The sequence below is a fragment of the Rosa rugosa genome, chromosome 7 (assembly GCF_958449725.1).
Source record: "Rosa rugosa chromosome 7, drRosRugo1.1, whole genome shotgun sequence".
Classification (NCBI taxonomy): Eukaryota; Viridiplantae; Streptophyta; class Magnoliopsida; order Rosales; family Rosaceae; genus Rosa; species Rosa rugosa.
In genome coordinates this window covers 34,609,051-34,634,101 of record NC_084826.1, presented here as the reverse complement: position 1 = coordinate 34,634,101, position 25,051 = coordinate 34,609,051, and the positions used below count along the sequence as shown (strand labels likewise).

General features: G+C 39.4%; 1 protein-coding gene across 1 annotated transcript; it reads right to left on the bottom strand.

Moving 5' to 3' along the window:
- Positions 1-6,567: 6,567 nt before the first annotated feature.
- LOC133720368 (uncharacterized) lies at positions 6,568-18,029 on the bottom strand. Its single transcript, XM_062146626.1, has 20 exons — positions 17,721-18,029; positions 17,487-17,639; positions 16,935-17,107; positions 14,577-14,684; positions 12,750-12,920; positions 12,131-12,685; positions 11,820-11,894; positions 11,562-11,690; positions 11,397-11,471; positions 11,105-11,314; positions 10,735-10,887; positions 10,416-10,630; positions 10,173-10,290; positions 9,954-10,086; positions 9,685-9,880; positions 9,501-9,606; positions 9,274-9,414; positions 9,062-9,185; positions 8,733-8,846; positions 6,568-7,218 (listed from the first exon to the last, which is right to left on the bottom strand). Exons 1-20 carry the CDS (start codon positions 17,917-17,919, stop codon positions 6,845-6,847), a joined length of 3,522 nt encoding a protein of 1,173 aa, XP_062002610.1. The 5' UTR covers positions 17,920-18,029; the 3' UTR covers positions 6,568-6,844.
- Positions 18,030-25,051: the final 7,022 nt, after the last annotated feature.

The window sequence follows — 25,051 nt, the reverse complement described above, 5'->3', positions numbered from 1 at the left end:
CGTCACAAACACAATGACTTCTAGCGTTGACTGACAAAATGACTGCTAAGCCCTTTAACATATTGTCTCAGCAATCTCATACTTTTAAGTCACCAAGATTAGCACTTAACCAAGCATCACATCTTCAAGATATTCAAGAGCTAATTACAAAACATAATCCACATTTAAGCATGTAAGACTTGGGAGTAAACAATGGTGATGGTTTAGCTCAACACATTTCGAACAAGTCATGACTCAAAACTCACATGGATATATCACTCTTTCTTCTCTCAGATTCAAGGCTCATGCTTAAAAGCTTATCACTCAATGGTATGTGAAAGATTACGAAGTAGATCACATACATAAGAAACGAAAGCATATATATATTTCTTTTAAAGATCTCATGAAAGATATCAACTACATGCACGAATGAACCCAAGCCATAAGTTCAACAGTTATAACTCATCTCCACATCAAAGGCTGTCCCATCTTAAGGATCAAAGAGGTCTTACAATTAAGGGTTGTAATGGGGCCAAGGCTTAAGGTTAAAAGAAACGAAGGGATAGGAAAATCACAAAGTATCCTAAAAACCTAGTAGAGCACTTGTAGATGTAGAGAGACTATCTTCTTCTTCGAAATCCACCATGTATAGCAAAACGTCATGTCCTCCATCTTGGGCTTATAAAAGGCCAAGTGTCATCATGTTGGGCCCAAACTTCATTCTAACCTTCTTTTGAACAAGTGTGAACAGGACAAAGACCAAATTCTTCAACAATGGGCCTTCAATTTAAAACAAACTCCAAATCCACTAAGTATAGGGGACTAAAATCCATAAAACTTAAACAATATTAACACATTTTTTCTTTTAATTGCTGAAAATTCTTTCTCTTTTTTTTTTGATTTCTTTTTTTTTCTTTTTCTTTCGGCAATTACATACAATTTCTCTTATGGACAAGTCTACCCCCACACTTGAACTTCTTCATGTCTTCAAAAATGCATCCTTGACACCAAAACTCCAAGCAAAGTCTCAAAATATGCTCCACTAAGTCTTTAGAACAAAGGGTAAAGATATAACTATACTAGGGTTAAGGTTTAAGGAGTTTCGAGGGTGATGAAAGAAAAGGTTTAATGTAGGCTCAAAATGGTTAAACTAGGGGGGTCCCACGACGGGCACAAATGGGGACACAGGCTATATTTGGCAATGGTGGTGAAAATCCTAAGTAAGTACCTTTATCATTTCCAGAATCAGGGCCATATATTGATCATAAACGTCTCAACAAGCATAACAATGAATTCTAGCATTCTCTAGTCCATTAAAGAGCTATGGCATGTAGTCAATCAAGATGAAAGAATAATGAGATCAACAAAATCATCGCCAAGAAAATAAGAGTATAATTTATTTTTTCCATTAATCACTCACAAAGAAAGGGCACATGGCTCAAATTCTCACTTAGGGTTTATTATGAATCACAACTTATCTTCCACATATTCATATTCTGTACCAAAGTTACGCATGCACCATATCTACTACACATTCATATGCTTTTCATAAATCATAATTAACCAAAGAATATCATCACACATTATCACAATCTTGTGATCCTCTTTTAGCCTTAATTTCAGAGATATAAGTTCATCCTAGACAGTTAAAAGGGCATCCTAAGACTCAATCACACAACAAAACAAAACAAAAAACAAAAATATTTTTTTTAATTTTTTTATTTATTTATTTATTTTTTTGAACAGTGACGATTTTTTTTAGTATTAATAAAGTGACGAAAATAAATGTTTTTATTTATTTATTTATTTATTTATTTTTTTGAACAGTGACGATTTTTTTTAGTATTAATAAAGTGACGAAAATAAATGTTTTTTTTTTTTTTTTTAAGACCACAAAACTAGCTATCTAAAAACAAAGTGAAACGTTAAACCCTTCCCCCACACTTAAATCATGCATTGTCCTCAATGTATAAACAAGTATAAAGCATACAAAGCATCAATCAAGCATGGCATAAGAGATAACGCAACAAATCCTAAAAGAAAAACAAAAGTTGACGAAAATAAAAGAGAAGGGAAGAGTTCAAGAAAGCAAATCTGCGTTGATGGCTCCTCCACAGCTACGGATGAAATGGGTTGCCTCCCATGCAGCGCTTGATGTTTAAAGTCTTTCAGCCTAGACTTGTACCTCCATTTACTCCTCTGGTTGTGGCGCCTCTTGGAGGGGTACATCCTCCACATTGTGCCCCACAAACGCCTCATAGTAAGGCTTAAAACATCATATATATACATTCATACACATGGCCAACGAAAATTATATAGTGGTTAGTTACAATCTTTTACAACTTTCGAAATAATCAACTTTAATAAGAGAATTTGTAAGTCAAAGTTTAGACGTGCGGCCCAGAGATTCTAATGTTAATACAAGTCTCCCCTCCTTAATCTTTTGGTAACTCTTTTCACACAGAGCCAGGTAGTAGAGGAACGATTTTGGCGGAGCTCAGCTCACTTGATTGACAGGGGACGAGACCCTTTGTCAGCACTTCTCGTATCCAATCAACCTAGACACTCTGGCTACTAAGGTGCGCCTACTTGATAAAGAAAGTTGCTTGACAAGTATTAATAAAAGAACCCTCACCTATTCCGTTATGACTTACTTTCTTCTTACCAAAACCAATTTTCTCGAAAATTGTCTAAGTATATGACTTTAATAAAACATCATGGACTATTGTTTTGGACGTGCGGCCCAAGTCCTTGTCTCCACACATAGTTCTTCGCAAATCCGTTGGGCAACCTTACTGAAATGGTCAGGTGGGGGAGGACGAGCACGAGAGGTAAGAACCATTTTGGCACAAGCTACTCCCACATTGTGGTTTACGCTCGTTTGATTGCCTTCTGGATTCAAAACCCGTCACGAACGTTGTCCCCTTTCTAGACACCATCTCACATAGGCTATGCTTACTAAGATAAGGGAAAAATTAAGTGCAAGACATTTTTCAAGTGTTAACAAAAGCCGCCCACAACCTTAAGAGACCTAAATTAGGCGCTAATAAGGGGTTAAGGCTAATGTCAACAAAAGAGACTTCACCTATTCCATAATAGTTCATAATCCCTTACCAAAATCATACCTTAGTGGCGTTTTCATCACATGAAGACTTTTCAATCCCCGGCAACGGCGCCAAAAATTGATACGTGCAAAAGCATTCGCCAATTTAAACCCTGAAAATGTCGAGCGTTAGTATAGAGTAAGCAGGGATCGTTCTAAACCGGGGATTGAGGGTGCTAACATGTGAGAACAAATTAATAAAACAAAGAATATACAAGTCACGAAACCAAAGAACAATCATATACAAATTCACGAAAAGATTTTACAAGTTTACAAATATACACACAATTTTCAAACAAACAAAGAAACAACAAAGAGTTAGAGAGCACATACATGTCACACGAATTTGAGAGCAAAAGAATGAGAGAAACAACAAAGATATACAAGTATATATAGGCAAGGACGAAATTAAGAGAGAAAACTAAGTTAGAAAAGGTTTTGGAATCCCACTCCTATTTATACACAATTTACAAATCCATATCACTTAGGGAATCCATATACAACAAGGATTACTAATTATTATTTAATTTGAAGACTTAATCTCTAAGAAAACAAAATCCCTAAAAAACACCAAGAGAATCCCTAAATTTTAGCAATCCCTAAAAAACACAAAACAAATCCCTAAAAACCACTAAATTAATTCCTAGAAAACACTAACACATATTTACTAATCACGGAGACACTATTCACGAATTTAAAAACATTTTTTATTTTATTTATTATTTATATTAACATGCTACCTAAAAACTCTAAGTTAATTTTAATTATTTACAAATATACAAAAACACATAACATAAAAGATAGGGGGTTTTTTGAAGATTGAAAACAGAAATTTTCGAAAACAAATAAAAAGATTAAAAACGTTTTCTATACAAAGGTGGGAAAAGAAGAACTTTTGGAAAACAATTTATTAAGAACAATTCAAGATCAATCCATTCATGCATCCCTTAATCTTGTTAATTACCATGGAACGATATCAACCAAGAAACAAAGTTACAAGCGCCCAATGTCCCTTATATGACTTCCCTTTACACAGTTGATCAAGCAACGCACTTAATCCAACATATTTCAAATGCAGGTATCACACAATCGAAGCGACTCATAATCTCATGCATTCGAATCATTAAGAGCAAGTGAAAGTTTAGTCAATAAACATGCAAATTCAAGTACTCAAAGCAAGTCTTTTCATTACATGCATAATCTGATTTCGACCTTTGTCCAAAGCCTTTACTACCATATTGAATTAGGGTCACAACGCATGAACCTAATTACTAGCTCCAATTACATGCAATCATCCTAAGCGTGCACTCAAAGAACAAAAACATGCAAAAGTTATCTATAAAACAAAATCAGATTATCAATCCATAAAATTGGCAATCAACAAGAATCAAACACACATAAACACATCAATCATTAAAAAGAACATCAAAATAGCATCCAAAAATCAGAAAGTTAACTCATGGTTTCGGTTTTACACAAAGAAAATCAAAACAGAAATTTCTATCTAACAAGTCATAAAACCGAGAAGAATACATATGAAAGGTGGTATGAACAACCCTTAGTTACGTCCCAAGGTCCAACGCAGATCCAAGGCGGCGGCACAAAGTGAAGATCATGGCAAAGATGGAGGACGGCACGGCTAGGAACTTGCAAGATGCGAAAACCTGAAACTCAAGAGCAAACCGGTGAGAAACGAAATTGTGGAGAATAATGTGTCTTCCCCTGAACGTCATACACACAAGGTATATATAGGAAGACGTCCAAAGCACTCCCAATTCGTTTCTACTTGGTTTCTCCAAAGTTGTGTTGATTTAGGACTTCTTTGTTACAAGACAGATTTCCGGCAGGATTGACCTCAGTCCACTAAAACGGCCATAACTTCTTCTAGAAAATAGATATCGACGAGCTGTAAACGTTTCTGGAAACTAGACATCTGTAGCTTTCCAACCATATAAAGATCATAATTTTCTGAGCTCTGAGCGATTTTCTATGCTCCGTTGAAGTTGACTGATCTGCACAGGCAGTAATTCGAATCTGTAATGGATTTGACTTTTAAAGCACAACTTAAGTCCACTTCGGTTTTCCTTCACATCACATGCCTCTCACATGTCTTCCACGCCTTTTTTGAAGAATGAAACGTCAAGAACTCCCTAGAACCTTCAAGAATCTCACGGCAATTCCAATCCATACTCAACTAGAAATCCAAACTCCACATTGCTTTGAAATCCGAATTCCTTGTTGCTTTCTCTTCCATGTGCACGGCATATGATCTTCTTGAGACTTCTAGATTCTTCATGAACGTTCCAATGCTCTCCTAGTATGAGTAGAACTCCATATGCAAGTAGGTTTCCTAGTTGAACACTGCTTCCTTTTCCGAGATGCTTCCACACTCTTCCGGAACCTTCTTGAGTAATCCTTATCCCACAGGGACTCCTTATCACACTAGGTTTCCTTATTTGAGTATAACTGGGTTTCCTTGTCCAAGTAGAACTCCTAGTCCAAGTCAGCTTCAGACTCCTACTTCAACTAGGATTCCTTTTCCTAGTCAAACTGGGAGAACTTCCATTTCTTCATTTCTTCCCATTCCTGCGCCACTTGTGCCTTCCTTAGTCATTTTTGGACTTTGAGACTCCATTTACACCTGTAAAAACACTAACTAAGTTAAATTGATCAAGATAAAGGAAATAACTTAGCAAAATATAGGGTTTAAAAATTATAAACGTCGCATTTTATGCTCCTATCAAGGCTTCAAGGTTTTGTATTTGAATTTAGGGTTTTAGCTTCTTGAATCAGGGTTTGGCTATTTGTTTCAGGGTTAGGGCTTCGTGCTGATAACGTGTTTAAGGAAAACTGAATTGAGAGAGAATTGAGTCGTGCTTTCATTGATAATAGGGGCCTCTTTATATAGAGGATTACAAGACATAGAATCAGAGTTGTACAAGGAAAGATAATCGTACAATTAATCGGATATCTAAGAATATCTCTAATTCAAAACCCTATTATAACTAGGTCAAGTAACCTAGAGTTTGGGCCAGACACATATTCTGGATTTACTTGAACATCTACAAAATAAAGAAATTATTGAAGAAGCTGTTGGAAGTATCCAAATTAGCAATACCACTCCTACCTCATACATGCAAAGTACAGAAAAGGTCGCTGATTAAATACTGCTAAAGCTCGACTAGGAATGCAATCTTTTTTGCCCCGAGGGTCATCGTGTGTAGTTTCGCTTGGGGCATGAACCCAATGTTGGGATTCTAGGTGTTGCTAAAGCTATTCAACATTCGTGACCGTCTACCGGAAAGCTATTCAGCCATGGACTTCTGGTATTCAACCATGAACCGATAACATGGTTCAAAAGAAGAAAAACCGACCTTCGAGGTTCACGTTTGCAGCACTCATGTACTCAAGAGAGTAGAGGATTCTGACTTTTGTTATTCTGACAATTCAAGTGTGGTTATCGATATAATTATTGTGCAAGAAAATGATCAAAAACACTATTTATTAGTTTAATGTGGAATGGGTTGTTCACCAGTCCAACAAATTCAACACCATACGATCAGAACAATAATGCATACTTCTCTTCCTTTCTTACTTTCTTAATCCCTTTTACTTTATATGAGGAAACAGAAAGTAAAAGATTATAAGAATTCCCTTGCACTCATCAGATCACAAGTTTGACAATGAGAACAAAACCATATCCACCTGAGAAGGAGATGCAAAATATTCTCTTGGCCACTGGCCAGGAAAAACTCTTAAGCTTTATTGGTTCTGAGTTTCGTCTTGGCCCTTTACTTTGCCTCTGAGCATGTCAGTGAAATTTCCCCTCATAATGCGCCTTAATCTAGTGTCCTCTACTGGTGCCAGTGGTGCAGCCTTCGGGGACTCAGCTGGCTCTGGCAGTGGCTCAACACTATCCTTCTTGCCCAGCAGCCCACCTTCACCAAAGAAACTGCTCACAGAGGATGCAAGTCCAGCACCCATCACCTTACTGATGGTCTCAAAGGTACCACCAGATCTCTCCTTCATTATAATTTCAAGGGCTTCCTTGTGTACTGGATCCAGTGCATCTGAGTCCTTCAATAGGTTCTGGATGGTAGGTAGGAGGAAGTCTCGTACACTGGTTGCTGAAATATCTGTACATTAAAAAATTAAAATCATTAAGACACTGAAAAAGGCAAAAGCATATTTGTTTCTTGTTTCTTTCTTTTTTTTCTTTTTTCTTTTTTTTTTGAAAATAAAAGAGAAAGCAATACAAACTGCAGTGACCATAATAGTATGTCACAACACTTTGTTGACAATAATACACTTAAAACTGAGAAAAGTAGATCTGTTTCAATGATTTTTGGGGTCATTGCCATCTCAAAAATGAAAGCCTAGGACCCTAAACATGAATTTGCTTGCTTCACAGGTTCTTTGAGAGCTAGTATTGCAAGTCAATTATTATTATAGGACGATCACATGAACAAACAAAATGTTACAATAAACCATAAGGGTAACAAATTTAAGTGTTGACTACATACAAAATAAATGGTAAATGTCGATATACTCTAAAGTTCATTGAGGAAAATTCATTTGTGGCATACTATCTTCTACAAGAAAATGGGGTTTTGGTCAACCATCTGGAACAATGAACAAAACAGTGATGAGGCTTGAGGTAATTTGTTGATAAGAAAATATTTCAGGCACATAATCTCAGGTAGAGGTCAAGAAAATGCACTACAAACCAAAAACTAGTGGGTAGAAATGATTAAGTTCCAACTCTGTCCATGGAATCATTAAAACTCTTGCCAATATCTATGATTTCTGGTAATTCACTAAAGTGCCCATCTTTTCACATTCAATTTGATGCTTTCAGCATGTGACCTCCTAAAAGCTAAGTTGAACATGACAAGATGCATCTTCTCATCTGTATAAGGGATCAACTTTTACCAAGTGTATACTTATAAGTGCGGATTTCATCAATTGGATAATCACACAATGAATTTTAACAATTGGAACTGTTGATCTTGTAGATTACTCTTTGATAGGTAACTCTGCAAAATTTGTGACAACACTTCAGAGAAAGCAGCGCTTTAGTTGATAACTGTTTGGTCATCCAAAATGGAGAAACATTACAGACAAATACAGAACGTCAGATAGAACTGAAATGATAAAAATGGGTATCAACTATGGTTCCCAATTTGACTCAAATTTTGGAGGAATCATATTTGAAGTGGGTTAGGGCAGTGTGTCACATCTATGGGTGTTCTTGATTGTCAAGCCTTAATGTTTAAGCGAGGGTGTCCACATTTTTTAAAAAGAAAGCCCTGATGTTTTTCATACATGTGCGGTTTATTTGTATGCAAAAGCAGAACATCTTTACAGTAAAATAAAAAGAAAATGAAACGAAACACATAACTTGGTGTCTTAATATGCATAACATTTTCTTATTCTGAAATTAATTAATCAAGCACTCGACACCTGTAAAACATTTTATTGAAATAAAATGAAGTAAATGGAGCTCAAGGGGAGGGAAATAAGAGAGAAATGAAAAAAAAAAAAAAACAAACAAACAAACAAGAACAGTCATAGAGAAATCAAACCCATCTTAGCATTCCTTTTTATGTGGTTTGGCTAAAAAACATATTAACATTTAGAAAATGCAAACCTGTTGCATCTAAAGCACGGATTGCTTCACAGAATGCATTTGCTCTCTCACGACGACGCATCATGTCACTCGCAGGCAGACTGGCAGTAAGGTGAAAAATCTTGGATAAAAGATGTAGATAGTGTCAAAGAAAACAGAATTGCTCAACAACTTGGCAGTAAAATCTTGGATAAAAGATGTAGATAGTGTCAAAGAAAACAGAATTGCTCAACAACTTGGCAGTAATCTAAAATAGCAGTACGATCAAGTAAATACTTTGTGTCAATATCCAGAGCATGCTGCCTAAAAAGGAAATAAAACAATTCCTCCAGGAAATATGTTGAGGATATAATCTTTAAGTCTATCCGTTGTATGAGGTACAGCAACTACCAATGCATGAACCACAGCAATGGTAGCTTCATGGGATCCATCTTCAAGAAAAGCATCCATCTGAACCCGTATCTTATCGACAATCTAGTAAAAACTAAATCTGATCAGCCGAATGAACAGATATTATTCCATTACGATAACAAACTTACTGCAGAGGGAACAAAATGCAAACCATATCATTTTTAAAATGTTGGGCGACAGCTCCAAAGGCAACTATGCTTGCATACTTCACACTAAGGTTTTGGTCGGAGCCCAGAGTTACTAGGGCAGGCAAAATATGAGTAGATGCAACTTTTGCATCGATATATGGAACCTATTGAACCAAAGCAGTCAATTAATTGTTAGGTTTAAAGTCAGACAAATAAATAATGAGAATGCTGAAAGAATGGCTAAACTTACAATAACTTTCAACAGATTGGCCGCATTGATTTTCATATCTATGTTGGAGCTGACAACCATTTCCCAGAGTATATTAAATATCATGCCATGATGAACTTCAAATGTGCTGCATTAAAAGAACGGCCCATCAACAACACAATAACTTGCAACAAGTTAGTTTTAAATAGGTTGTTACTTTACTAACCACAGGAAGCGGACAGCATCAATAATCTCAGCATTGCACTTTGTAGACTGATTTCCCACACCTTCAACTAATAGCTTTCTCAAATACTCCACTAATTGTTCATGCTTGCTAGGGGCACCCAAAACTCCAGCCAAGAGAAGAGGTAAGATGCACATAGTAGCCAGTCTCTTAGCCACAGCAGTCCTTGGCATCAAACCTGTTATATACAGCAACAATTAAAGTCAACACAAAAATGTGAACGCATTTCAGAAAATTTTGTTTCTTACTACCTTCAATTTTGGAATGGCTTTCAGACGGGAAATATGTCAAATGAGCATCTTCCCCAATGGCTACAAGGAATATAGGGAGCAATATATGTGTCAAATAAGAATCCCCGTAGTGTTCAGATACAGCCAACAAAAACTGCATCAGGAACATCTAGATCAGACATAATTAAGAAACCACTTTAAAAAAGAAATATTAAAAGCCAGCAAAGATGGAAAAAATACCCTGGTGATTCGATTTCGCAAAGTATCTTCTTTTGGAGGTAGCAAGCAGGCAAGCTCTATCAAATCGGGTATGCAGTCGACATGCAACCACTCAAAAGCAGGCAATTGAACACGTCCCCTAACCAGATGATAAAGTTTCTCAGCAGTTATAATAAATCAACCTTTGCTAGTTAGGTTACATTCTGTCTGAAACCAGAAGCCTGCATAAAAAATAAAATAAAAAATAAAAAAAATGGAGCTTACCCTGCATATAATTCAAGGAAAGGTGTAGAAAATATTGTTCCAGTTGTTTCAGGATCAGAAGAAAATGGGGACATCTCAATCGCCTTCTGGTGCACAGATGGAAGCATTTCCAGTAGCATCCGTAATAAAACATCGACATTCCAGCGTTCTCGTTCTCCTAACACACGAAGATGCGACTCCACAGACCCTTCAACCCCCGAAAGTGGAGGGCAGCGCTGCAATATCACAATGATGTAAATTAAACAGAGTATTATTAATGTTAATGACCCAGTCAGCCAAAATGACTACAAATCATTTAAGTAGTTAAACACTAGCATACCTCAGCGGAGCTCAATATATGAGATAGTAGAACTCTTAAAACATGGTCTAATTTGTGCCCCCACTTGATTACTGCAGGGACTAATTCTTTGAGTGTAGTTTCCACCACCACTCCAGAGGGATCGCAGACCAATTGGAACATCAATTCCTCAACCTACAAATACAGTGAAGTAACATAAAATTGGAGACACTTTCTGTGTTTCACTTCATACATTTTCTTTCTTGTCAGTCATCATATTATGATAAGGAGATAAGTCTCCATTCCCTAGACCATGTGTTATCAACCTGTTCTAGAGCTTACATTGTAGCCATTTCTGTCAAGTCAGAATTCCTCTCCATGAGAGCCTCTGAAGCATATTAGTGAGGCTGACCTTGAAATATTTGTCCATATTTGGAAAGAGTGGAAGCAGCAATGCAAGATTATGTACAGCAGCCTCCCGGACAACAGTTGCAGAATCTTCTATGAGTTGTTGAACAATAGATAAGATAAGAGAATCACGGATCTCAGGCCGAACAAATTCTGCAAGCTCTCCACATGATTGAGCAACTAGCAACCTGCGTTCCTCATAGGTATGATTTATCTGTAACCAATCAACAATAGACATATTCATTAAAATAGACAGAATGGTTCAAGATCCCCTGCAAATTGAGGCCCAAACTTACTTGCTCCCAACACTGGGGAAGCAACTCTGTTTCTGTTCTCATCTCTCCTACATTCTGAGCAAGGCTGACGCATGCCTGAAATGCAGTGGGTAAATCAAGCAACTAATCAAAAAAATCATGTAGTCATAGTACAACATAAATGCAGCACTTAGAACAACGGCCTACATCCATTATAATTCTTCTTTGCTGCTCATCTGGACGTTTGATTAGATTAAACAATGTGTGGGTCAAGGAATCTCGAGTACTGCTCTCTGGATGGCGCTCAATAGCACACATGATCAGAGGAAGTAGCTCCTGCAAGTAGATAACACCAATCAGTCAAAAACAAACTCTCATGATAAATTCCATTTAAAGAGTGATATCTAGAAAACTATATATAGCTACAAATATATATTATATATGTCACATAAATTAAATACGAACCTCGCGGTGGTTGATTAGAACATAAGGAACAATCTTGGGTAAGGCATCAGCAAGGATCTGAATGGTCTGTAGACCCTGTCAAAGTATAACAATATGCATTACAGGTAGGAAACGTCAAGGTACCCAAAGCTTTAAATTCATTCTATCTAAGAAATGTCACTTAGATGGGCCCATCCAAAAATAAGAGAAAATGGGGGTTGACTTGAAAAGAATCAACCCGTATGTGCCTCCAGCCAATCGTGCAACAAAAAAAAAAAAAAAAAAAAAAAGAGCTTTGATACATAAAAAGAGAATAAGTACAAGCAACTTGCCCTTTTCTCTGAAGCAGTTTCAGCAGTATGATCGTCTGTTGTTAGATGTAACATGGTAGATGCAGATGGTTCAACATTTTGTTTGGAGACACTTTCACCATTTGTCAAGGCAGTACTACCATTTGAAGGATTGACTGAATATTCTTCTGAGACTTCCTTAGGTGTAATTAGGTTGTCATCAGCAGCTAGTGATTGATCAGCTTCTTCCACAACTCTTGTTAGTGCATCAACTGGATGCTGGATTATACTTTTCTCTTCATCCATGACCACGACCTTTTCTTCCATCTGCATAGACTCTTTCCCAGCTTGGACGGAAACTATATAATCGGGAGCATTTGCAATATTGGATCTTAAAATTTCTAGTTCCATCTGCAGTGATTTCACCTCTTCTTTGTATTTTTCCAATGACAGGGATTGCACGTGATCAACATCAGTGGCTACCATATTTCGTCCCGAACGAGATCCTTCAATGTGCATTTTCAAAGCAGTGACTTCAGCTCTACAATCATTGAGCTCCTTTCTTTGGTGCTCCAAGGACTGCTTCAAATCTTGTACCTGAATTAAAGGGTGAATTATTGTCGTCCTAGATGTCTTGTTTAAACAGCATATTAGTACTTACAAGGTTCTCTTTGTCTTTAAGGTCCTTCTGAAGAGATTCCAATGATTTGTTGAGTGCACTTATTTGACCTTCAGCCATGTCTTTGTTTTTAACCAAGCACAGCTTTTCATGATTTAGCTTCTCATTTTTTTCCAATAACAACTCATTTTTCCGAAGCATGGAAATTTTCTCCTGCATGGATAATAACTTTAGAACAAAGTCACAAAAACACAAGATACAAAAACAAAACAAATAAAAAAACCCACTTATCAATTGTATATTGGCAATTCAACCGTTAGATTTTTAGGTGTAGATGACTAGATCACTACTGCAAATTTTCAGCCAAATTTATAATCGTAAAAGTGTTCATAATCGTGGTTTACCATTATGAACATGAGTGGCTCATGTTGGACACATGCATCAATTGATTTGATCCAGTTCGGTACTTTAACGATTATCAATTTGGCTGAAAATTTGCAGAAGTGATCAACACATTGGGACCTAAAAACTGAACAGTCGAGATGCCAAAATGTGATCGAAAAATAGGTCCCACAAGGGATCCCTTAATGACCAAAAAAGGGATCCCTTAGTGGAAAGGTCCTCTATATATATAGGCACACACAAACACACACTCAACAGTCGAGATGCCAAAATATGATCAAAAAATGGCTGAAAATTTGCAGAAGTGATCAACACATTGGGACCTAAAAACTGAACGGTTGAGATGCCAAAATGTGATCGAAAAATAGGTCCCACAAGGGATCCCTTAAAATGACCAAAAAAGAGATCCCTTGGTGGAAAGGTCCCACCCACACGCGCGCACACGCACACACACAGCAATCACAAAGCATAAACGATTTAATGCTGGTCATATTGAGAAATAATTTACATGTGCAAACGGAGTGACAAACTCACAGCCCAAAGATCTATAGATCAATATGCTGAAAGCCAAAGGTTGCAGGATACAAATTTTCATTTTCAAATAATCAGGAGTTGTTCTTCATGCAAAGATGCATAGATTTAGCTCTGTACTGGTGGCCCGTGGCCCTAATGGATGGAATTAGAAGCGACTCCTGATGGATGGAAACAGAAAGAACTTCAAAGATTATAGCAGGAAAGGGGTAGAGGAACTATGGGACAAAGCCAGTTGTGATCTTCCTCTATGGAATAATGAAACTTGCTACATCTGTAGGTTAATGCCTGGATTAAAATCTTAGGGCTGTTTAGATGCAATTAATTTTTCAGTTAGTTTTGATGAAGTGGTGTTCTTTTCTAGTCCACTGTATTGTATATTTTATTGATCAGGGTAATAAAAAGTTGAGGAATAAAAACCAACCAACATTAAAGGATGTTAGTTTCTGAATGCTGCATGCCTGCACACTTATAATGTAATCAAATAGGCAGGAATGAGTCGGAATCATTCATATTTACCTATACACCAAACCAATAATATGAAATCAATATATTAACCACATTTGTACTCTCTTGGTGATTCAATATATTAACCACATTTGTGCTCTCTTGGTGATAAAGCATACAAAACATGTCACATGCCACAGGCCGGATGCAGAAGCAATTTGAAAAGCTTTTTAAGTCTTTCTCGAACAAGTATCGGAAAGGCAGTAAATATCTAGAATATACGTGACTGATGATCTTTTACCAAAAATAACAACCACATACATATTCCAATAAATAAGGCTTTTCAGCTCCATAGGTCGAAAGCACACAAACTATACGCCACATGCCAGGTGCAAGAAAGAAGCAATGTAAAACACTTGAAATGTAAAACAGTGATTCTGAAATTTTATCAACTTCCCTAAATGCTACATAACATATTTCGAGAAATACCTCAGCAGCCTCTGTAGTGGATGAAAGATACTGATAATAATAATGGCGCAGGGCATCTGGTACACATGCGGGTGAGTTCTGCCAAACATCTAGATTCTGGTCTGTGACCTGGGCAGAAAGTAATGACAGTTTATGGTAGACTATTAAGAATAGTTAAACACGGTAAAATAACATGCTAAGTTCAGTCACACAAACGAATTGCAATAGCACCATTTTCACCTGATGCAAAGGTTTAAGAAATGTAATGGGCTTCCAATGCAACTCATTACTGTCTTAAACATATCAAAGCCAAATTGTATCTCGAAAAGCAATTTCTTTTGATTTTCTGCTAAAGCTATTTGCTTTATTCTATTCGTCAGATAAAATAGGACTGCTGTTTTAATAATGTTAACAACAAGAGCATAATCTATTATCAAACAACTGAAACTGAAAAGGCAGTTTCAACCAATGGACTTCGAGTTATTCACTTGCAAAACTAATATAAAGTTTAACCAAAGTAAAGATAATAACAAAGCATTGAAAAAGCAAAAACAGGAGCGTGGATTGTGGATTCTGGACGACATGTCTGTGGTGATGGCTACTCTTGGGGTTTCGTTTGGATGGGTCTGGTTTTTATTCAAACTTGGAAAGAGTATTCACGTTGGTATGAATGAGTTAAGAAAAAACACAGTGATATTGCTACTGACCTGCACTAAGATTGTTAGTGAAGGTTATTTAGGTCTGGTTTTGCTTCTGCTTTTGTTTGTGAAGGGATGGGAGATATTTGGTAGGTTGGATTTGGGTCCACGGTGAATAGAGGAAGATTTCCCATGTGAATGAGCTAGAGTTGTCCAAGAAAAACAACAAGATTGTTTCAGTCAGACAGTAACAATCACAGACAATATCAATCCAATGAAGACTGAAAAAATCTAATGACATTACCAATTCAGATATCATAAAGACAAAAAATTGCATGAAAAGCCTCCCAAAAAAAATCCCAAATCTTATTGACCTATGTTAGGAAAAGATACTGCCAGAGATAATTAAATAAATACATTTTTTTTTGTTTGGGGGGTGGGGGGTTAGTATAAGACAAGGACAGAAGTAGAGAAGGGAAGGATGCAAAATTTTGTTCTTTTTAGAATTGAGGAATATAAAAGGTACAGCTTATAGCCTATAGTAGATCATATAACTTGCTAGTAATCTACAATACTCTCAAAACTCCCCATCATAAACTGATAGGTAATGAATTTCACACAAATATTTAACCAAAAACATATAAATTTTTGGTGCTCTTCCTCCCCAAAGGAATCACTAGAACCTTATTGCACAGTTGAAAACATAGACATAACATGTACAAACTAGATGAATTATGTGCCTTCACGAATGAGCATCACATTTTCATAAAGAATTAAGACAGGCCACGTGTCTCGCAAAATGAGCGACCTCTAAACAAAATATATTCAAATATCCGGCCAGAACATCAATAACTAAGCAAAATTGAACACTAAACTCAACAAAATAAACAGCTTAGAAACAAAATATTCTAACTAAATTTACTCTTGTAACTAAAATACTTGACCTCTCTAACAGGGATTTTAAATCCAGTGTAATATGTAAAGATGTCTTGATGCAGTATCCACAACTAGAAAAGAAATACCCTATTTGGAAGGCCAAGATAAAGCCAAGAGCTGTTTGGTCGAAAGTGCAAGTCCCCAGTGATAGTCTAAGAGTTCACAGTACATATAGAAATAAATAAATAAACCAAGAGTCACTCTAGGAGTTAATGTTCAGTTTCATTAAGAGTATTAATTTGAGTCTAGTGCTACTTAAGAGTCTATATAATTCTAGGATAAGTACACTGTCTTTTAAGTACTTCGAAGGTCTCTTGTTTGATGAGTCTTTACTGAGAATTTATAGTCCTTTAGTTTTCTATGAGTCTAGGGGTGATCTATCTGAAGTTTATATATATGACTACTTCTTGTAAGCAAAATCAAATTGGAATAGTAAAAGTTGAGTTTTCTTGAAAGCCTTGGTACCTTAGCTCTCTCCTAATCTCCCTTTATTTTCTATTCCGTAAGTCTTAAAACTACAACAGCTACAAAACTTGTTTTCCTAAAACTATAGTTTCTATCTTTCCTAGCCCACGAACCGTACTCCAGCTCACCCTTGCTCTGTCCTATGTCATGTTTGGTCCAGTTTCAATGGCAATACAATCTGTATTTACAGTCACCACTGCAAATTTGATCGTTTCTGTCTACAAATACATGTGTGGCATAAATAAGAAAGGAGTCATCTCTTTTCACATACAAATACAAGAGAACAAAGATGAAAGGGAAAACGAAACAATAGAAGGATGAGAAAAAATAAAATAAATACCTCTTCGAAAAATGTCATTACAGTAAGCCGGTAACCTGCTATTAGCAAATATTCCTTTACAGCACAGTTAAGATCTCGACGTTCATTATCTTTCAAGGGACCCAGATCCGAGAAGGAGACATCTGTCTTTTGCCGCTGATATTGGGGTCCATTATTTACACTGGCATTTGACTCTGAATCCAACACGGGGAGAAAGTGACATAAACAACATGAAGGCTTGTTTTACCAGTCAAAAAGATTATCATGTACAACGCATGTCTCAGATCTTGCTACTGTTTACAGGTGCAATACAGTTTCCAGACAATAGAATTTCAAAAAATCATAACAAGCAAAAGTTTGGGTGTCGGTCTCCAGCAACAACATGCACTAATTCAGAAAAGTAACAGACCCTAAAACCTCACTGTCGTTAAGCATATGGCTATATAGTCGCTCACCATGACAACTTAGATTCAAGAACCACAAGCATCAATTCTTTATAAATGAGCAGTTACTCATCATCAAATCGTTCAGCAAACAATATAACATGGACCACCATTCAAAAAACAAAATTACCCCTCAATTCAGTTACTGGTGATTCTGCTTTCTTCTGCAATTCAGTCTTGAATTTCAAAATGTCCTCTTGGGCTAAACGAAGCTCATATTCACTAATTGCTAATTTTTCTTCTACTGCTTCTTTCTCCTGAAGCAAACTTTGAGGATCTGCAACTGCATGTGAAAAGAAGAATAGCATTAGTAGAGTCACTTAGGAATGATCGAACATTGTGGCGAGAAAATGAAGAGTAGTACCTCGGAGAGAGTTGAAGCGAGAGATCTGATCGGGAGGGAATTGGGAGGAGTCGGAGAAGAAGTTTTTGAGGCGAATGGCCTGATCGTCTCTGCCATCGTCGAGAAGCTCGTGGAGGAGCTCGAATGCCGTCAGTAAGTAGTTCTCCTCCAGCAGAAAGTTCACCACGCAATTGCACAAAGACGACTTTTCCACGTCCATCCTTGTCTACACAAACATTTAACACAACAACGCCATTAAACAGATCTCTCTCTCTCTCTCTCTCTCTCTCTCGCTCTAGACGAGTCTCATTTCTCAGAAATATTATGAGTCTGGAGATCCTACTGTTGTCGATGGTCTCTCGTCATCTCAACCGTCGATCTGAGGCCCAAGTAAACAAGACGAAAGGAGGCCCAAATAAGAAAATCAAGTAAATTGAGAAAAAAATCCCTGGGAGTGGGTCATATGGGACACGGGAATCATTATTATTTTTGAGTGAACAGGATGGTCCCGTTCCGTCCATAATATTTTGGGATTAAAATGGTATTTTAATTTCAATCCCTAGCTGATCCCTTGCCTTTCAGAAATATTTATATTTATAATTTAAATTAAATTTTTCATGTGTGTCAATTTGTGATATATCATATATGTCAACTTTTAATATTTATAATTGTCAATTTGCTACCCACATTTAACAAATTCTCCTTTGACCAGGAAGTGAATGTAACATCCCGTATCTCAATTTACCTGTTTACTAGTCATTTGGACAGTAAACGACAACTACTTTCACTTTTTACTTTGTTTCGATACTTTTAGTAGCCCTAAAAGTTGACATTTTGTTTGAGTCAAAATTTGAGAAAATGTTCTTCATGAAAGTCGTAGAGGACGTTAAACCGAGCGCGTGCATATGTGGTACATAAAAGTTGGAGTTCGTATGCGAAAGTTATAAGCGAAATGTGAAAGTTACTGTAGATGGTAAGTAGTATAAATTCAAATTTTTTACTGTGGCCGGGTAACTCTCTCTCTCTCTCCTCCCCCGCGCTCTCTCTCTCTTCCCCGAGCTCTCTCTCTCTCCTCTGCAACTTCGGCTCTCTCTCCACTCCGGCCACCAAACGACGCCCAACCGGCACCGTTCTACTCGTCTCCACCTCCAGGCCACACCACGGTGGTATTTCACTGCATCATAGCGGAAAATGAAGAACCAACACCGAGAAGCTTACAGTTAATTATTGTAGCAGAAGTGGTCAACGCCGGTTTCTCTCAAATCCGGCCATCTCCGACCATAAACCCAGGTCCATAGAAGCGCCTTGAGCCACTCTTCATGCTCTTCAAACCTCTTGCAACGATTTGCAGCGTGGAGGAAGAAATCATAATTGGAAAATTTCACTATACAATTGGGTTGCTTAATTGTTCGGCCACTTAGAGGTATTTTCTGACTTTGCCACAGTTGATAAAGTTATTAGAAATGTTGAAATGATGTTGTACATAAAATTTTGTGGCCATCGGAGGTGGTGACCGGCGGCGCGTCGGGCCCACGTGCCGCCACTATGGGTGGCGCGTAGAGGCGCGTAAAGCAGGTTTCTGGCTTCGATTTTTAGCTAGTTAAATCTTATAATTGTTGTAGAGGTTGAATGTAACGTCCCGAACCTTAGACGTTCACTCATTCACTAGTTATTGGACGATAAACGACAATCGCTCACGTTTTACTTAAGTTTCGGTACTATTAGGGGCCTGAATAGTTGACTTTTTGTTTTGGTCAAAATTTGAGAAAGTTTTCTTCATGAAAGTTGTAGAGGACGTTAAACCGAGTTCGAAGACACATAGCACGCTAAAATCGGAGTTGTAACGAAGAAGTTATAAGGGTTTTAAGTTAGTGACAGTTTTGTAATTTTGTGGAATTCATGTCTGTAAATAGAAATCTGGACTTTCCATTTTGGGAAGGCCCCGAAAATTTCCAGCTTTCTTCCTCTCTCGCCGACGTAACTTTCTGGCGTCACCGCCGCCTCGTCTTGAAACAAGGTTTCTATCCATATATGCCTTGCACCCTATCATTCACCATAGACGACGAATCGAAGCCAACAGTTCACTGTAGCAGCTCGGGTTTTCTAGAAAATTTTCTAGATTCCGGCCATCTCCGGCGGCATTTCTGGGCTTGATCGATGCGCCTCGAGACGTGGATGATATCCCTCCAAGCTTCTTTCCACAAATCGAAGTGAAATTGACGAATCGAAGGTTTGAATTTCTTGAGCACTATTCAAATTGGGTACCCACTATGCATTTGATGTTTTAAGCAGTTCTAGGTGTTTTCTGGTTTGATGGTAGTTGAGAAAAATGTTTAGAATGATAAGAAGGTGGTGCAGCCGGATTTTGGTGGCCATCGGAGGTGGTGGCCGGCGGCGCGTGGACCCCACGCACTGCCACTGTAGATGACGCGTGGCGGTGTGTAGAACAGTGATGTAGCTTCTGTTTTAGCTGGTTAAATCCTATAATCGATGTAGAATTTATATATGTGAGTTAGGTGAAGATTTGAGAAGTTTTGAATCGATTATGAATTTTCAAAAAGTTAGAATTTCCATTATCGATTTACGAGAATCCAACCGTCGGATATCTCTCTGTTCTGCCTCAGAACCTTTAAATTAATGAATTGGTATTAGAGGTAAAATTTGGGTTGAATCAAAGAAGAAATGAAAATGTTGAATTATGAGGATATGACGTGGGAATCGTGTTTAATTTCCGGATAGTTATTCACGAATTATAATTGTGTACAGGGCGACGTACCGAGTTACTGCTCGACGAGAGAAACCGTTTGCATGGTCGCCTAAACAGTACTGTGAGTAGACATTTGATTTTAAATAATTAAGCATGCAGTATTTGTTCTATTTTATTATGTTCCGGTTGAGATTTAATATATGATTTTATGATATAATGATTTCCTTTAATTGTTGATTTATCGGAACCTCCTAAATTATATTTAGTGGCATGCTGATAATATTTGAGTATTTGATTTATTGAGATTTATTGAAATATGCTTCCGGTGATTGTTGAGGATTTACGGAAATTATATTGAGTTTTCTTTTTCGGAAGCATTTATTGATTTTTGAGTTATGAGAAGTTTTGAGAAGTGGTTTTCGGAAAGTGATTGATTGAGGAAATATTGTGAGAATTAAGAATTTTCGAGTACGAATGATTTATCAAGTATTTGAGCATAATTGTATTATTGAGATATTGAGTTTTATGAGCCTTCGAGTTAGCGAAATGTTTTTGAGTTATGTTTTCGGGGATTTATTGTTGAATTATTGAATTAATATCGGGTTCTTTCCGAAAGCAATTGTTTTAAAGAGATTGAATCCAGTTTATTGAGGAGGTAAATAAGTCAGCACATGCATGCATGCTTTACCTTGTCGGCAGTCCCCTCCAGGTAATAGTCTGGTCGGCAGTCCCTTCCAGACAATATTTTGGTCAGCAGTCCCCTCCTAAATATTCCGGTCGGCAGTCCCCTCCGATGTGTCATCTAGTCGGCAGTCCCCTCCAGATGACATGAGGTAGTTAGTCGGCAGTCCCCTCTAACCATCACCTCCTCGTCCGGTAGGCAGTCCCCTCCGATGCGTCACTGGTCGGCAGTCCCCTCTAGGTGGCATGAGATGACTAATCGGCAGTCCCCTTTAGTCATCGTCTATTTTGAGATATGATTTGAGATATGAGTAATTTAACTAGATGTTTGAAATATCATTATATATTTGAGGGATTTGAGATTTTAAAGAGATTTTGAGATGTTCTACTTTACGTGATTGAGATTCCAGTAAAGATGATGATCAAGAGTATTTTCAAGATTTTTACTGCATGCTTGGTTTTTAAGAGGATAATTTGGGAAAGCACTATATCTTATCATTATTTTCCTTCGAGATTGGTTATTTTTCGTCCACTCACTCTAACGGTTTTTAAATGCTTTTCCCCTGGGCCCTTTGGTTTCAAATGCCCAATTTGCAGGCCAGATTAGCTTGAGGTCGAGCGTACATGAGGTTGAGGCATAGCTGTCATAGCTTCCGCATTATAAAAAGTATCGATCCTTTATCTTGTATTCTATCCTCTTGTCCGCCTTGTGCATTAGATTGCTCTGATAACCTATGAGATTAATATTCTTAAGTTCAGAATTGTTTTGTGAAATGGGAGATGTTGTGATTTAGGGAGCAGGATGGCTCCAGAAGAATAAGGGTGGTGTACATACATGTACATTTGCAAGCATAATTAGCTATAATGGGCCACGCTCATTGTACCGCTAAAGGTACTAATTCCAACCAAAGGAATGACATACAGGTATACCGCCAGGCGGACTACAACCTCAGCGTCGGATCACCCCCAGATCACCGCCGACGCGCCGCCACGCGCCGTGCAAAAATGGCATCAGTAGCTCCCAGAGCTGGGAACTGAAACACTTCAGTCCCACATCGAAAACAAAGAGAAGAACCTCCTCTTCCCCACCTATAAAAGGTTCTCTCCTCTCTCCTCATTAATTACGCATTCAATACTTACCTACTGTTACTTTGTCAACATAAATACATTGACTAACTTAGGCATCGGAGAGTCGAAGACCGCCCAGCGCGGTCTCCCTCTGACGCTATTTGTATTTTATTTGATAGGTAGCGGAAGCTTTGAGAGCGTTACAAATATCGATCCGCCCACCGGATCAGCGTTAACAAAGGTTTGGCTACCGCCGAACTTTTAGACATTAACATTGGCGCCATCTGTGGGAACCCTTGAACAAAAGGTCACCCCACCACAATCACCATGACTAACGGTAGCGGGGGAAACGCTGAAGAGCAGGCAGACCATTCCGCCATCCCCCAACCCTCCAACCCAGCGGTAGGCGTTAACCGCGTACTATTCACAACCCCGGCCAACCCCGGCGTTGAGGCAAATCCAAGCAGCAGCCGCCCGCCGGGCCAAGATCTCATCACTATGTACGAGCTAGCACTGGCGGATCTTCATAAGGCAAACAGAGAACGTGAGGAGGAGCGCAAGGAGAAGGCTGAGGCCCAAAGACAGTTGGCTACGCTGATGTCACGTTTTGATGAACTGAAGAGGACGCTGGAAGCCACCGCCAATCCAGCGCAAAGCGAACAGTCACGTAGCACCAGGCGTAGTCGACCCGGCACTGGCACATTGGTACCGGGGCCAGTCATACAGATGCAGGTACCGCTGGACCCACCTGAGTTATTGGGGATGGGACCACCGCCCATCCCCCAACTAATGTTAGAGCAGGAGGCGGAATCACTGCCGCACACCAACCGCTCGGAAGCTAGGGCGAGGACTGAAGGCAATCCGCCTGCGCCGAGGCGCAGGCAGGTCCAGCGGAATATTCAGGCTGATTCCGCCGGCGATGCAACCTCCCAGATATTGGAAAGGATGCAACAACTGGAGCAGAGGTTAATCCGGGCGGAGTCAAGCGCCCCAGCGCCAACTCAGAATCCACTTTTCGCTTCCAGACCTGGGCCCTTCACCGCTGCGATTCTGCAAGCTATCAGACCAGCGTATGCCAAAACCCCAAAGATGTCACATTACAGCGGCATGTCTGACCCATTCGTCCATATGGACACCTTCAAGAAGGTCACCAACAACAAGGGATTTGACGATGCCACCCTGTGCCACTTGTTCAGCGAAACGTTGGATGGTGAGGTAATGAACTGGTTCTTCGAGTGTCCGTCGGGGTCCATCAGTTCATTCCATGCACTATCACACGCCTTCCTCTCTCGGTTCATCTTATTATCCGCCGGACATCACAACACAAGTCAGCTGTTCAGCGTCAAGCAGGGAGCAGACGAGTCACTGAAGGCATTTGTCACAAGGTGGCGGGCGGCAGCGTCTCAGTGCCGCGACCTAGACAAAACAATGGCATTGGCGGCCTTCAAGCAGGGACTCCTCAAAGGGCCATTCCTCTATCACCTCAACTACAATCATCCAAATGCGGCGTATGACCACGTCATGAGTGAGGCGGTCATTCACGCCCAGGCGGAATTCATCACATATGGAGAAACCCCACCGCCACCAGCAACTCCAACAAAGTCAACACAGCCATCCTCCAGTCATCAGGAAACCGCTAACAAGATCCCTTCAGCACCGCCAACTGACAGGAAGCGGGAATGGCAGCAGGGCCACCACCAGAACAAGCGGTAGAGAGACCAGCATTATAACAAGGGCAACTGCCCAACCCATGGGGATAACCGCAATAAGCAGGCGGAGTCCTCTCAGCGGTACGCAGTGTTTACGGTCCTCACAGCCTCATATGAGGAAATATACAATCAATGCAAGGATCAGATCCCACCACCACCCCCACCAAGATACCCAAAAATGGGAAAACCAAGAAACACCGGCAGGTGGTGCAAGTACCATGAGGACAGCGGTCACAATACCAACAGCTGCAATGCTCTCAAAACGACCATTGAGACCCTGTACCATGACGGCAAGATGGAGCAGTTCAAGGTGCGCCAACCGCCACCTGTGATCGCCAATGTTGAGACTTTGGGCCGCATCAACACCATTGACGGCGGTGCCCCAATCACTAACATGTCCCACAGGGCAAGGAAGCGTTATGCGCTCTAATCACCCAAAAGAAGTCTGCAACATCCGCTACGAAAGATCCGCCAAACTCCCAAAGTCAGGTTGGGAACCTATTACCTTCTCAGAGGAGGAGGAGCGCGGAGTGCATTTACCCCATGACGACCCATTCTTGGTCGACGCCATTCTTGGCAGGTTTTCAGTGGGGAGAAAATCCTGGTGGATAGCGGGTCCGCTGTCAACGTCATCTTCAGCGGTTGCTACGACCATCTCAAGCGGAACAAGAAACTACTCCAGGATCACGAGCCACTGCTCAGCTTCTCCGGGGACTTCACGCAACCGCTGGGGTCAGACTACATGAGGCTGGTTATTGGCACTAGTCCATGTATGGCGGAGGTACATACGGAATTCATAATTGTCGATTGCTTCAGTTCGTATAACGCCATCATTGGGCGGCCGGCACTCAACAAGCTCATGTGCATCATCGCCGGATACATGCTTCTCATGAAATTCCCCACACCCAACGGCACGGGCTGTGTGAGAGGAAGTCAACAGTTGGCTCGGGAGTGCTATTCAACGACTATAGCGCGCTCAGCGCGCCGCCATGAGATCCTGACAGTGGGCAACCACGCACCGCCCCCAAATATTTTCAAGGACCCTAGAGATGAGGAGAAAAAATATGTAAAGAAAGAGCCGGTCAACCCGGACACGTCGTTGAAAGTTGTCCGCATCTCGGACGAGCACCCTGAGCGGACAGTCCGCATAGGCGCCCAACTAGACCCAGAGGTGGCGGCAGAACTCA

What these genes read in the sequence shown, in the direction of transcription:
- LOC133720368 (XM_062146626.1), bottom strand. Translation starts at nt 17,919, where the DNA reads ATGGACGTGGAAAAGTCGTCTTTGTGCAATTGCGTGGTGAACTTTCTG. An exon ending in AAAGAAGAATTATAATGGAT is followed by an intron (nt 11,472 to 11,561) that starts GTAGGCCGTTGT and finishes ACTGCATTTCAG; the next exon opens with GCATGCGTCAGCCTTGCTCA. An exon ending in AACATTTTAAAAATGATATG is followed by an intron (nt 9,186 to 9,273) that starts GTTTGCATTTTG and finishes AGTTTTTACTAG; the next exon opens with ATTGTCGATAAGATACGGGT.